Raw genomic sequence first — 15928 nt, 5'->3', positions numbered from 1 at the left:
TTATTATTATTATTATTATTATCATTAGGCTGCCTGAGACCCCTTAAACTAAAACCAAGTCTACATGTGACAGATTACAGTCTGACAGTGTTAGTATGACTTTTATCTGACTCTATGTACTTTACTGATTTTGGGTGTTGGACATGTGACAGAAACATTTCATAGTCTGCATGTCACCTGATGTAATATGATAGAGCCCTTCTGGGGGGCCTTTTAGATACAAACAATGGGTCCATGGTCAAGATCGGAGCTGTTCCAGATGTGGTATGTTGTGATACATAATATGTTGTAAGGTAGCTGTCAATCACTTGATGGATGGCTCCTAATTGAATTAATGCCCATGGAGAACCTATGTTATTCATGTGTAACCCTATATAAGCTATGCACCGACAGTGGTACGGTGCCCAGACCATCTTTGTACATGGAATGGACCCGATGGCCATCGTCTAATAAACGTCTTCAAAATAAGAACTTCGCCAGCTCTTCCTTTGAACGATATCATCACACATCCTTCCTTTCAGACAGATTACAATCTGACAGATTACAGTCTGACAGATTACAGTCCGACAGATTACAGTCTGACAGATTACAATCTGATAGATTCCAATCTGACAGATTACAATCTGATAGATTACAATCTGACAGATTACAATCTGACAGATTACAGTCTGACAGATTACAGTCCGACAGATTACAGTCCGACAGATTACAGTCTAATTACAATGTCAGATTATAATTCATAAATATGTATGTTTGAGTTCACAGTCAGTGGTTTTATTCTCTGGAGGCCATCGATCTGTATTCTCATCAGAACAGCATTAAAATCACCTCCTCATGTTACTTTAGCTGAAGGGTAGATTGAATACAGACGACAGACGTTTGACTCAACATCTTTTAACGTTACTTTTGGTGTCCTAAATATTAATCAGAATAAACTGGCTGTGATTCATCTCAACAACTGAAATGGTCCAGACATCTTTTTCACTGTGCATTTTAAACTGTGACTCCCGCTGAAGCACATCTGTAGGTCTCGTATCCATCCTAGCTGGCATGTATAGAAATAACAGACTGATCTCAGATAATCACATTAGGATTTATAATTGATTATCTTGTGCTCATGAAGACTCCGTTAAATTCTTCTTTAGCTGTAGTAAAGGTTCATTATTATACTAGTTGTACATAATGATTGATCATTCTTTCATTATAAACATGAGTTCATGTTCGTGGTTTCACCGAGTCTTGGTCCTGATCAGACGACCGACAATCAGGTGCAGTTTAACAGGACATGTTGCTATGGCAACAGATCCAGATTCATTCATACGCAGCTTCGACGAACCAAAACGTCCAGACTCGTGTCACATCATCAATAACTCAGGTCGATCAGGTGAGCTGTCAGAGAGGGTTGATCAGCTGACAGCAGGTGGCAGTGACGTAAAACTGTGGAGACCAGCTGCCGTTAAACGAGAAGAAGAAGAAGAAACGACCGTAGAAGAAGAAGCAGCAGCAGCAGCAGGTAAACAGCAGCTGAGTTTTACTGAAACATTTTAATATTTAACTTGTTTTAAACACGTTAGAATCACGTCATCACAACGTCATCAATACGAACACAGAGCTGCCGCGTGACGTGTTTCATTAGCTTCTGCAGGCACGTCGTTCCAGCTCGCTGTTAGCATGCTAACGTTAGCATCAATAACAGTCATTCATTGATGATAATTATATAGTTAAAAAGACACATTATTATTATTATTGTTATTATTATTATTATTATTATTATTATTATTATTATTATATTATTATTATTATTGTTGTTGTTGTTGTTGTTGTTGTTATTATTATTATTATTATTATTATTATTATATTATTAGTATATTATTATTATTATTATTATATTATCATCATTATTATTGTTATTATTACCATTATTATCATTATCATTAGGCTGCCTCAGACCCCTTAAACTAAAGCCAAGTCTGCCTGAGACCCCTTAAACTAAAACCAAGTCTACCTCAGACCCCTTAAACTAAAACCAAGTCTACCTGAGACCCTTAAACTAAAACCAAGTCTACCTGAGACCCCTTAAACTAAAACCAAGTCTACTTGAGACCCTTAAACTAAAACCAAGTCTACCTGAGACCCCTTAAACTAAAACCAAGTCTACCTGAGACCCCTTAAACTAAAACCAAGTCTACCTGAGACCCCTTAAACTAAAACCAAGTCTACTTGAGACCCTTAAACTAAAACCAAGTCTACCTCAGACCCCTTAAACTAAAACCAAGTCTACCTGAGACCCTTAAACTAAAACCAAGTCTACCTGAGACCCCTTAAACTAAAACCAAGTCTGCCTGAGACCCCTTAAACTAAAACCAAGTCTGCCTGAGACCCCTTAAACTAAAACCAAGTCTGCCTGAGACCCCTTAAACTAAAACCAAGTCTACCTCAGACCCCTTAAACTAAAACCAAGTCTACCTCAGACCCCTTAAACTAAAACCAAGTCTACCTCAGACCCCTTAAACTAAAACCAAGTCTACCTCAGACCCCTTAAACTAAAGCCAAGTCTACCTGAGACCCCTTAAACTAAAACCAAGTCTACCTGAGACCCCTTAAACTAAAACCAAGTCTACCTGAGACCCCTTAAACTAAAACCAAGTCTACCTGAGACCCCTTAAACTAAAACCAAGTCTACCTCAGACCCCTTAAACTAAAGCCAAGTCTACCTGAGACCCCTTAAACTAAAACCAAGTCTACCTCAGACCCCTTAAACTAAAACCAAGTCTACCTGAGACCCCTTAAACTAAAACCAAGTCTACCTCAGACCCCTTAAACTAAAACCAAGTCTACCTCAGACCCCTTAAACTAAAGCCAAGTCTACCTCAGACCCCTTAAACTAAAGCCAAGTCTACCTGAGACCCCTTAAACTAAAGCCAAGTCTACCTGAGACCCCTTAAACTAAAGCCAAGTCTACCTGAGACCCTTAAAACAGCTGCTAACATTTCATTTTCATCAATCTGCTGATTATTGATTACCTTTTCATTGAAGTGAAATGTACCCAAAATTATAGAATGACTGAACTGTGATCATCATTAACTGACAATCAATAACTGATCATCATTAACTGATAATCAATAACTGATCATCATTAACTGATAATCAATAACTGATCATCAATAACTGATCAATATGACCAGGCACACATAAGCAGATTTTTAGTTTCTGTAATAATTTAGTTCAACAGGAAAAACGATTATCAATAACTGATCAGACCAATAATCAGCTCTTTTAGTCTAATGAAGTAAAGTTTGACACCTGCAGGGGTCAAAGGTCAGCATGATGTCACTGCAGCGGTACCGTGACATCAGCCCGGTGACGCTGCAGGTGGTGGGCGGGGCTGAGAGCAGCCTGTACTGCGAGCAGGCGGAGGGCGTGGCCGGCCATGTGGAGGGCGGGGCTAACCTGGTGGAGTCCTTCCTGGTGGAGGTGTATCGCTGTAAACTCTGTCAGTTCACCTGCGGCCTGAAGACCGCCATCGGCAGCCACCTACAGCTCAGGCACCGCCCCCCCGAGCTCACCTGTCTGGGCGGGACAGAGGAGGAGGCGGGGCTCCGGCAGGGAGCGTCGCCCTATAGGCTGGATCTGAGCGGAGAGTCGAAGCAGAGCGACGAGGACGAAGACTTCTTGCTCTACAACATGCTGGGCAGCATGACCCCGCCCACCTGTGACATCACAGAGGGGGGGCTGCAGGTCGCACACACCTGTGAGGTGACACACCTGACACACACACACACACACACACACACATGAACACAAACACATACACACATATATGTATGTATATATACACAGTGCTGCTTGAAAGCTTGTGAACCTCGTAGAATTTGCTGTTTCTGCATAAATGTGACCTAAAACATGATCAGATTTCCACTCAAGTCCTAAAACTAGATGAAGAGACATCAGTTAAACTAATGAGACAAGAACTTTCCACTTGTTCATTTATTTATTGAGGAAAATGATCCAATGTTACATATTTGTGTGTGAGGCAAAAGTATGTGAACCTCTAGGATTATCAATACATTTGAAGGGGAAATTAGAGTCGAGTGTTTCAATCAATGGGATGACAATCCAGTGTGAGTCTGGGAGGCCCTGCCTTATTTAAAGAAGAGAAATCTGAGCTTCACAGGTTTGTGGAAGTGTGTCATGGCTCAAACAAAGGAGATTTCTGAGGATTTGGAAGAAGAGTTGTTGATGCTCATCAGGCTGGAAAAGGTTACAAAACCATTTCTAAAGAGTTTGGACTCCACCAGTCGACTGTCAGGCAGATCGTGTACAAAGTGAAGACATCCAACAGCACTGTTACCCTCCCCAGGAGTGGTCGAACAACAAAGATCACACCAAGAGCAGGTGTGTAATAGTCCAGGAGGTCATAACAGACCCCAGGGTAACATCTAGGAAACTAAAGGTCTCTCTTGCAGTGGCTACAGTCCATGTTAATGAGTCCACCATCAGGAGAACATTGAACATCAATGGTGTTCATGGCAGAGTTGCAAGGAGAAACCCACTACTCTCCAAACAGAACATTGCTGCCGTCTACGGTTCACTAAAGACCACATGGAGCCAGAAGGTGATTAGAACAATGTTCTGTGGATGGATGAGACCAAAGTCAAACTTTTCGTCTTGAATGAGAAGCTTTATGTTTGGCGATGAGCAAAACTGCATTCCAGCATAAGAACCTGAACCCATCTGTGAAACATGGTGGTGGTGGTATCATGGTTTGGGCTGCTTTGCTGCCTCTGAACCAGGACAGCTTGCAATCATTGATGGAGCTGTGAGTTCTGAGTCGTACCAGCAGATTCTACAGGAAAATGTCAAGATATCCGTCTGTGAACTGAAGCTCAACAGAAAGTGAGTCATACAGTAAGACAACAACCCTAAACACACCAGTCATTCTACCAAAGAATAGTTAAAGCAGAAGAAAGATAATGTTTTGGAACGACCGAGTCAAAGTCCTGACCTTAATCCCAAAGAAATGCTGTGGAAGGACCTGAAGCAGACAGTTCATGTTGAGAAGCTCACCAGCATCCCTGAGCTGAGACTGTTCTGTGAGGAGGAACGATGTGCAGAGCTGATAAACAGTTACTGGAAACGTTTCGTTGAAGTTATCGCTGTAACGGAGGTCACACCAGTTACTGAAAGCAAGGGTTCACATACTGTTGCCTCCCATAAATGTGTAAGATTGGATCATTTTCCTCAATAAATAAATGAAAAAGATGAAAAAAAATTTTTTTTATTTGTCTCGTTTGTTTAATTGGGTTCACTTTATCTAGTTTTAGGACTTGTGTAAATATCTGATCACGTTTTAGGTCATATTTATGCAAATCTCCCTCTCACCCCCCCCTCTGTCCAGAAGAGCCCAGTCCTACTGCACAGAACCCTCAAACTCCCAGAACTCTGGTAGAGGACCCGAACCTGAGGAAGACAGAGAGGGAGATTTAAAAAAATAAATACAAATAAAAATGTGTGTGTATATATATATATATATGATAGTAAATAAAATATATAAATATATATATACATATATAAACATGTTTTAAAAAAAATCTTCCTCTCACCCCCCTCCCCTGGGGGGTGGTGTGTCTTCCTCAGGTTCGGTATGTCTGTATATATATATATATATATATATAAACTGGTCCAGGTCTGAGTGCTGGACCCCTACAGTGAGGGGGTCTGGGGGCTCTGTTATTCTGGCATGGTTTGGGTCCACTTGTCCCCTTAGAGGGAAGGGTCACTGCTTATCAATACAAAGTAGTTGTGAGTGATCAGCTTTATCCTGATGGGAGTGATCAGCTTTATCCTGATGGGAGTGGTCTCTTCCAGGATGACGATGATGGTTTGATGAAGATTAAATGATGTGAATCAGATGTTACGACCTTCACAGTCACCAGATCTCAACCCAGCTGACATCGCTCTTCATCATCATCATCATCATCATCACAACACCACATGAGGAAGATGTTTATGACCAATGATGTTCAGAGACTGTAGGATCAATTACAAAGCTGATGAACAGAAAGATTCCTCATCTGATGTTTTGATGATTAGCTGTGACCCAAACCATAACAGAGGCCCCGGACCCCCTCACTGTAGGGGTCAACATCCAGACCTGGACCAGACCCCCTCCCTGTAGGGGTCAACATCCAGACCTGGACCAGACCCCCTCACTGTAGGGGTCAACATCCAGACCTGGACCAGACCCCCTCCCTGTAGGGGTCAACATCCAGACCTGGACCAGACCCCCTCACCGTAGGGGTCAACATCCAGACCTGGACCAGACCCCCTCACTGTAGGGGTCAACATCCAGACCTGGACCAGTTTTTCCTTTCATTTGTCTGTATCTATGCACACACCTACCTACCTGTGTGTATGTGTGTTCAGTGTGCCCTCTGTGCTGTCTGCAGGTCAGCACTCTGTTTGAGGAGGAGTCCTCCATCTTCCCTCTGAAGGGGGCCTCTGTGGACCTTTCCTGTCCCATCAACCCCCCCGCCACTCAGGAGGAGATGGCTCAGTCCGCCCACCTCATGACTCTGGGACTGTGTCGCATCTCCGCTGCCCGGCCGCCTCCCCCTCCTCCCGCTGCCCGGTCCACGCAGCACCGCCCTCCAACAGATGACTCCACCCACCTGCCTCCATGTGGCTCGACAGACGGCGTGCAGACGCCCAAAACACGCCACCTGCCGTGTGTTCTATGTCCTCTGACGCTGCCGTCCAGGCGGCTGTTGGACGTCCACGTCAGGTCTCACCGGGCGGCGGGCGGGTTCAGCTGCGTCTGCTGCAGCCTGACGGCTGACAGCTGGGAGCAGCTGGAGCCTCACTGGAGGACTCACTGCAGGAGGAGGAGGAGGAGGGAGCAGCAGAAGAAGAAGAGGGAGGCGTCACGACCGTTCAGCTGTCCGCTCTGTCTGAAGACGTTCAGGAACGCCGCGTCACGCAACGCTCACCAACAAACACACGCAGACCGCTCAGGTCAGAACATCTTCATCTGCACGATAACTAATCAATAATCACTCACCGCTCTCACACTGACGATGATGTGTTTCCTCCAGAACGACGGAGGCGCCAGCTGATTGGACGAGCAGGCAGGAAGAAGGCGAAGCACCTGGACAGAGAGCCAAAGTTTGCATAATATTATTTAAAAAATGTGCATAGTATTCCCAAAATATAATAACAGACATGAAAAATATTAGAAATGCAAAACAAAACATCCTCAAATATAATAACATAACAAAATTAGCAAAATATCATTCAAAGAGTCACAAAAACCATGACGAGTCCGAAAACATACAAACTGATCTCAAAATATCATCATAATATTTTTTGTCTAAAGCTGCTAAAACATATCTACAAAAACCCGTCAAATCATCCAAATGTTTAAATTGTCAATAAAAATATCAATAATTATTGAATTTATGATCAATCATTTGCTGATGATACTTTATATTAATGTTATTATTATTGTTATAACAGCCAATCAGAAACCTGTGTTCCTGCCTCCCCGTGTGACATCACATGTTGCTGTTCTAGAACTCAGACAGGTTCTCTGCAGAACGTCTCGGACAGCAGGAAGAGAACCAGGAAAAAGACAGAAGAAGAAGAAAAGTGTGGCGAGGAGACGACGCGTTTCTGCTGCTCGCTGTGTAACAGGTAACGACATCGTTCCACTCCTCAGAGACATGTATGTCAGGGTTAACACGTATGTCAGGATTAACATGTATGTCAGGATTAACATGTATGTCAGGATTAACATGTATGTTAGAGTTAACGTGTATGTCAGGATTAACATGTATGTCAGGATTAACATGTATGTCAGGGTTAACATGTATGTCAGGATTAACATGTATGTCAGGATTAACATGTATGTCAGGGTTAACATGTATGTCAGGATTAACATGTATGTCAGGATTAACATGTATGTTAGAGTTAACGTGTATGTCAGGATTAACATGTATGTTAGAGTTAACGTGTATGTCAGTTTTAACACGTATGTTAGAGTTAACATGTATGTCAGGGTTAACGTGTATGTCAGAGTTAACGTGTATGTTAGAGTTAACGTGTATGTTAGAGTTAACATGTATGTTAGAGTTAACGTGTATGTTAGAGTTAACGTGTATGTCAGGGTTAACATGTATGTTAGAGTTAACGTGTATGTCAGGATTAACACGTATGTTAGAGTTAACGTGTATGTCAGGGTTAACGTGTATGTTAGAGTTAACATGTATGTCAGGATTAACACGTATGTCAGAGTTAACATGTATGTTAGAGTTAACGTGTATGTCAGGGTTAACATGTATGTTAGAGTTAACGTGTATGTCAGGATTAACACGTATGTTAGAGTTAACGTGTATGTCAGGGTTAACGTGTATGTTAGAGTTAACGTGTATGTTAGAGTTAACGTGTATGTCAGGATTAACACGTATGTCAGAGTTAACATGTATGTTAGAGTTAACGTGTATGTCAGGGTTAACGTGTATGTTAGAGTTAACATGTATGTCAGAGTTAACGTGTATGTTAGAGTTAACGTGTATGTCAGGGTTAACATGTATGTTAGAGTTAACGTGTATGTCAGGGTTAACATGTATGTTAGAGTTAACGTGTATGTCAGAGTTAACGTGTATGTCAGGTTTAACATGTATGTCAGGATTAACATGTATGTTAGAGTTAACATGTATGTCAGGTTTAACATGTATGTCAGGATTAACATGTATGTCAGAGTTAACGTGTATGTTAGAGTTAACGTGTATGTCAGGTTTAACATGTATGTCAGAGTTAACGTGTATGTTAGAGTTAACGTGTATGTCAGGTTTAACATGTATGTTAGAGTTAACATGTATGTCAGGTTTAACATGTATGTCAGGATTAACATGTATGTCAGAGTTAACGTGTATGTTGGAGTTAACGTGTATGTCAGGTTTAACATGTATGTTAGAGTTAACATGTATGTCAGGTTTAACATGTATGTTAGAGTTAACATGTATGTCAGGTTTAACATGTATGTCAGAGTTAACATGTATGTCAGGTTTAACATGTATGTTAGAGTTAACATGTATGTCAGAGTTAACGTGTATGTTAGAGTTAACGTGTATGTCAGAGTTAACGTGTATGTTAGAGTTAACGTGTATTTCAGAGTTAACGTGTATGTTAGAGTTAACGTGTATGTCAGAGTTAACGTGTATGTTAGAGTTAACGTGTATGTTAGAGTTAACGTGTATGTCAGGATTAACACGTATGTTAGAGTTAACGTGTATGTCAGGATTAACATGTATGTTAGAGTTAACATGTATGTTAGAGTTAACATGTATGTCAGGTTTAACATGTATGTCAGGATTAACATGTATGTCAGGATTAACATGTATGTCAGAGTTAACGTGTATGTTAGAGTTAACGTGTATGTTAGAGTTAACGTGTATGTCAGGATTAACACGTATGTTAGAGTTAACGTGTATGTTAGAGTTAACGTGTATGTCAGGGTTAACGTGTATGTTAGAGTTAACGTGTATGTCAGAGTTAACGTGTATGTTAGAGTTAACGTGTATGTCAGGGTTAACATGTATGTTAGAGTTAACGTGTATGTCAGGGTTAACATGTATGTTAGAGTTAACGTGTATGTCAGAGTTAACGTGTATGTCAGGTTTAACATGTATGTCAGGATTAACATGTATGTTAGAGTTAACATGTATGTCAGGTTTAACATGTATGTCAGGATTAACATGTATGTCAGAGTTAACGTGTATGTTAGAGTTAACGTGTATGTCAGGTTTAACATATATGTTAGAGTTAACATGTATGTCAGGTTTAACATGTATGTCAGGATTAACATGTATGTCAGAGTTAACGTGTATGTTAGAGTTAACGTGTATGTCAGGTTTAACATGTATGTTAGAGTTAACATGTATGTCAGGTTTAACATGTATGTCAGAGTTAACATGTATGTCAGGTTTAACATGTATGTCAGAGTTAACATGTATGTCAGGTTTAACATGTATGTTAGAGTTAACATGTATGTCAGAGTTAACGTGTATGTCAGAGTTAACGTGTATGTTAGAGTTAACGTGTATGTCAGAGTTAACGTGTATGTTAGAGTTAACGTGTATGTCAGGATTAACACGTATGTTAGAGTTAACGTGTATGTCAGGTTTAACATGTATGTCAGGATTAACATGTATGTCAGAGTTAACGTGTATGTTAGAGTTAACGTGTATGTTAGAGTTAACGTGTATGTCAGGATTAACACGTATGTTAGAGTTAACGTGTATGTTAGAGTTAACGTGTATGTTAGAGTTAACGTGTATGTCAGGATTAACACGTATGTTAGAGTTAACGTGTATGTCAGGATTAACATGTATGTTAGAGTTAACGTGTATGTTAGAGTTAACGTGTATGTTAGAGTTAACATGTATGTTAGAGTTAACGTGTATGTCAGGTTTAACACGTATGTCAGAGTTAACGTGTATGTTAGAGTTAACGTGTATGTCAGGGTTAACATGTATGTTAGAGTTAACGTGTATGTTAGAGTTAACGTGTATGTCAGGGTTAACATGTATGTTAGAGTTAACGTGTATGTCAGGGTTAACATGTATGTTAGAGTTAACGTGTATGTCAGGATTAACACGTATGTCAGAGTTAACATGTATGTTAGAGTTAACGTGTATGTCAGGATTAACACGTATGTTAGAGTTAACGTGTATGTCAGGGTTAACGTGTATGTTAGAGTTAACGTGTATGTCAGGGTTAACGTGTATGTTAGAGTTAACGTGTATGTTAGAGTTAACGTGTATGTCAGAGTTAACGTGTATGTCAGGTTTAACATGTATGTCAGGATTAACATGTATGTTAGAGTTAACGTGTATGTCAGGGTTAACATGTATGTTAGAGTTAACGTGTATGTCAGGATTAACATGTATGTTAGAGTTAACGTGTATGTCAGGATTAACACGTATGTCAGAGTTAACATGTATGTTAGAGTTAACGTGTATGTCAGGATTAACACGTATGTTAGAGTTAACGTGTATGTCAGGGTTAACGTGTATGTTAGAGTTAACGTGTATGTCAGGGTTAACGTGTATGTTAGAGTTAACGTGTATGTTAGAGTTAACGTGTATGTTAGAGTTAACGTGTATGTCAGGGTTAACGTGTATGTTAGAGTTAACGTGTATGTCAGAGTTAACGTGTATGTCAGGGTTAACATGTATGTTAGAGTTAACGTGTATGTCAGGTTTAACATGTATGTCAGGATTAACATGTATGTTAGAGTTAACGTGTATGTCAGGGTTAACGTGTATGTTAGAGTTAACGTGTATGTCAGAGTTAACGTGTATGTCAGGTTTAACATGTATGTCAGGATTAACATGTATGTCAGGATTAACATGTATTTCAGAGTTAACGTGTATGTTAGAGTTAACGTGTATGTCAGGTTTAACATGTATGTTAGAGTTAACATGTATGTCAGGTTTAACATGTATGTCAGGTTTAGCATGTATGGAGCTGGTTGCTGCACTGCTGCTGTGCGACGGGTTAAATGCAGAGAATCAGTTTTGCTTCAGTGTGAGTGCTGAGAAATGATAATAAAGAAATCTTAATTATGAGTAATTAACTCCACAGGACATCAGACTGCTGTCAGCAGGTTACTCTCGGAAATGGACCAATCACAGCTTTGATGTGTTTTCTCCACAGGAAGTTCTCTACCAAGCTGACTCTGAGGCGTCACCTGGGTGTACATGGAGGAGACAAACCGTTCACCTGTCCTCACTGTCCCTACAGCAGCAGACTGAAGGCCTCACTGCTGCAACACCTGAGGACTCACACAGGTAACACACACACAGGTAACACACACCTGAAGACTCACACAGGTAACACACACACAGGTAACACACACCTGAAGACTCACACAGGTAACACACACCTGAAGACTCACACAGGTAACACACACACAGGTAACACACACCTGAAGACTCACACAGGTAACACACACCTGAAGACTCACACAGGTAACACACACACAGGTAACACACACCTGAAGACTCACACAGGTAACACACACCTGAAGACTCACACAGGTAACACACACACAGGTAACACACACCTGAAGACTCACACAGGTAACACACACACAGGTAACACACACACAGGTAACACACACGCAGGTAACACACACCTGAAGACTCACACAGGTAATACACACACAGGTAACACACACACAGGTAACACACACACAGGTAACACACCTGAAGACTCACACAGGTAACACACCTGAAGACTCACACAGGTAACACACACACAGGTAACACACACACAGGTAACACACACGCAGGTAACACACACCTGAAGACTCACACAGGTAACACACACACAGGTAACACACACACAGGTAACACACCTGAAGACTCACACAGGTAACACACACACAGGTAACACACCTGAAGACTCACACAGGTAACACACACACAGGTAACACACACCTGAAGACTCACACAGGTAACACACACACAGGTAACACACACCTGAAGACTCACACAGGTAACACACACACAGGTAACACACACCTGAAGACTCACACAGGTAACACACACACAGGTAACACACACCTGAAGACTCACACAGGTAACACACACCTGAAGACTCACACAGGTAACACACACACAGGTAACACACACCTGAAGACTCACACAGGTAACACACACACAGGTAACACACACCTGAAGACTCACACAGGTAACACACACCTGAAGACTCACACAGGTAACACACACACAGGTAACACACACCTGAAGACTCACACAGGTAACACACACACAGGTAACACACACACAGGTAACACACACCTGAAGACTCACACAGGTAACACACACACAGGTAACACACACACAGGTAACACACCTGAAGACTCACACAGGTAACACACACACAGGTAACACACACACAGGTAACACACACACAGGTAACACACACGCAGGTAACACACACCTGAAGACTCACACAGGTAACACACACACAGGTAACACACACACAGGTAACACACACGCAGGTAACACACACCTGAAGACTCACACAGGTAACACACACACAGGTAACACACACACAGGTAACACACCTGAAGACTCACACAGGTAACACACACACAGGTAACACACCTGAAGACTCACACAGGTAACACACACCTGAGGACTCACACACATAGAGACCACATGAAATCCAACCTCATTGGAGGAAACGGTGGGCGTGCTTCCCTGTTGGTCCCCAAAACCACATAGAGACTGCGTCTGTCCCCAAAACCACATAGAGACCGCGTCTGTCCCCAAAACCACATAGAGACTGCGTCTGTCCCCAAAACCACATAGAGACTGCGTCTGTCCCCAAAACCACATAGAGACTGCGTCTGTCCCCAAAACCACATAGAGACCGCGTCTGTCCCCAAAACCACATAGAGAGACTGCGTCTGTCCCCAAAACAACATAGAGACCGCGTCTGTCCCCAAAACCACATAGAGACTGCGTGTCAGTAAATAAATGCTGCAGCTTCTCAAGACCAAGAAAAGTCACATCTGTTGTTTCCCCAACTGCTGGAAAAGTGAAGGGGATTAGCTCCAAAGTTAGCAACGACAATGGGTTAGCCTAACCTGACGACACTGGACAGAGAAATACAGAATGGGGAAACATGTGGCTGCTACCCACCACCACCACCACCACCGACCAGTTGGCCAGTTTGGGGCCATCAGGATGAAGCTCACGTCTTCCACCTCAAATCTTTGTAGGAGTCGATGCAGGAGTGTGAAGGGAGGGAAGGCATACAGGACTCCCTGTGGCCACCGATGTGCCATCATATCTGTGACTAAGCAGAGAGGACAGTGAACTGTCTCACCGGAGGTGAAGAGATCGGCTACGGCTGAACCAAAGCAGTCAGATTCCACGAGGGACTGAAGCTGTGTGCATTAGACGCACTGCCGTAGATACTCAGTAAGCTACGCTTCAGCCACGGTGGTTCAGCGACCAACAGGGAAGCACGCCCACCGTTTCCTCCAACGAGGTTGGATTTCATGTGGGCGGTAGCTGTGCAAGCGGCCGCCACGCTTCCGCCAGCCTGTGTAGGAAGCGATCGAGAGAGGGGCCCATAGACCCGCTCAGGTTCGACACACCGAATCAACACAACTCATACACACACCTGAACGTGGACGTCAAGGAATCAAAGAGGCTACATGTGCTGCTTATATAACATGTTGCCAATCCGTGCACGACCACCACAGGTCATATGACCATCATGTCAGCTGTGCCCGTGAGGGTCAGTCCCTGTTCACATGGAATATGTAGTCTGGAGAGACAGTCGCAACACGGAGAACACAGACCTGAGACCTCACAGTGTGTGTGTGTGTGTGTGCGTACGTGTGTGTGTGTGTGTGTGCGCGTACGTGTGTGTGCGTGTGTGTGTGTGTGTGTGCGTGCGTGTGTGTGTGTGTGTGCGTACGTGTGCGTGTGTGTGTGTGTGTGTGCGTGCGTGCGTGCGTGCGTGCGTGTGTGTGTGTGTGTGTGTGCGTGCGTACGTGTGCGTGTGTGTGTGTGTGTGTGTGCGTGCGTGCGTGCGTGCGTACGTGTGCGTGTGTGCGTGTGTGTGTGTGTGTGTGCGTACGTGTGCGTGTGTGTGTGTGTGTGTGCGTGCGTGCGTGCGTGCGTGTGCGTGTGTGTGTGTGTGTGTGCGTGTGTGTGTGTGTGTGCGTGCGTGTGTGTGTGTGTGTGTGTGTGTGCGTGCGTGTGTGTGTGTGTGCGTACGTGTGCGTGTGTGTGTGTGTGTGCGTGCGTGCGTGCGTGCGTGCGTGCGTGCGTGCGTGTGTGTGCGTGTGTGTGTGCGTGCGTGTGTGTGCGTGTGCGTGTGTGTGCAGGTGAGAAGCCCTACAGGTGTGCTCAGTGTCCGTACGCCTCCATCGATCGCAGCTCTCTGCTGAGACACTGCAGGACTCACAGTCAGGAGAAGCCGTACAGCTGTGATCACTGTGACTACAGCAGGTAACAGCAGACGCATCTGGTTGTCATGGTGACTGATGTCTCCTAGTGTCTGATTGCCATGGTAACATTTTTTCTTTGTCAGCATCCAGAAGAAGAGTTTGGACCTCCACACTCGCCGTCATCACACCGGTGAGGCGTTTCCATGCCAACAGTGCGAGTACTCAAGTCCGGACCGCCAGCTGCTGCTGCGACACGTCCGCAGACACCACACCCCCCCGGTGTGACCTCACAGGGGCCGGACAATCTCATTGGGCGGCTGCGGTCGGCTGGATTGTAATAAAACTTTATTGAATGTTTTTTATTTTGTGGCTGATTTTTGAAAATAAAAGTAGAAACATGAAAATTAAGTTTCATTTTTAACAAACGTTCCAGACAAACACACAAAGGAAGCAGCTGCTGTCAGCAAAACTCACCACACACTCCGCCTTCCAAACACACTTTCCTCTGAACGTTAAGGTCCTTGACTGGTTTTATAAACCTTTGTTGTCGGTGGAACATTGTTCAGAAAGCAGCTGATTCTATAACGAACGTTGAAATCATGTTTGTGAATCTAACATTTGATCCTCCTGCGACGCCTGAACGCACAACCTCTCCTTCAGTTATAAATAACATTTTAAACAAAATCAGCGTAGAAACAGATGGTTTCCATGGAAACCCAACTCCCTAAGATAAAGCAAAAACAGGAGAAAACGGCAGCTCATCCCTACAGCTTCAGCGCTATTCACAAATATAAAAGTGGGGTTTCTGTTTACATATTTGTACAAAATACTTAAACAGTCAGAAGGTCTAACGAGACGATCGCAGACAGAAAGCAGCTTTCTGACTGCTGGAAACCTGCACAGACCAATCAGCAGCAGATGCTTCACAGGCTGAACAAAACCAGCCAATCA

The 15928-nt window shown here is 43.2% G+C and overlaps 1 protein-coding gene across 2 annotated transcripts; it reads left to right on the top strand.

Moving 5' to 3' along the window:
* The first annotated feature begins 636 nt into the window (after positions 1-636).
* si:dkey-154p10.3 (gastrula zinc finger protein XlCGF57.1) lies at positions 637-15334 on the top strand. Of its 2 annotated transcripts, none has more exons than XM_044367354.1 (8): positions 637-1513; positions 3310-3756; positions 6450-7014; positions 7095-7164; positions 7516-7692; positions 11719-11852; positions 14915-15038; positions 15121-15334. In XM_044367354.1, exons 2-8 carry the CDS (start codon positions 3325-3327, stop codon positions 15260-15262), a joined length of 1644 nt encoding a protein of 547 aa, XP_044223289.1. In that variant the 5' UTR covers positions 637-1513; positions 3310-3324; the 3' UTR covers positions 15263-15334. The 2 variants fall into 2 exon arrangements, with proteins under 2 accessions (XP_044223289.1, XP_044223290.1); XM_044367355.1 differs by having other exon boundaries at positions 638-1513; positions 7573-7692.
* Positions 15335-15928: the final 594 nt, after the last annotated feature.

This window comes from Thunnus albacares, chromosome 12 (assembly GCF_914725855.1).
Source record: "Thunnus albacares chromosome 12, fThuAlb1.1, whole genome shotgun sequence".
NCBI lineage: Eukaryota > Metazoa > Chordata > Actinopteri > Scombriformes > Scombridae > Thunnus > Thunnus albacares.
This window is presented reverse-complemented; position numbering and strand designations above follow the sequence as displayed.

Bases quoted from the DNA above. Each gene is read 5' to 3' on its own strand.
- si:dkey-154p10.3 (XM_044367354.1), top strand. From the start codon at position 3,325: ATGATGTCACTGCAGCGGTACCGTGACATCAGCCCGGTGACGCTGCAG. The intron at 11,853-14,914 runs GTAACACACACA...GTGTGTGTGCAG, and splicing joins ACACCTGAGGACTCACACAG to GTGAGAAGCCCTACAGGTGT. The intron at 15,039-15,120 runs GTAACAGCAGAC...TTTCTTTGTCAG, and splicing joins GATCACTGTGACTACAGCAG to CATCCAGAAGAAGAGTTTGG.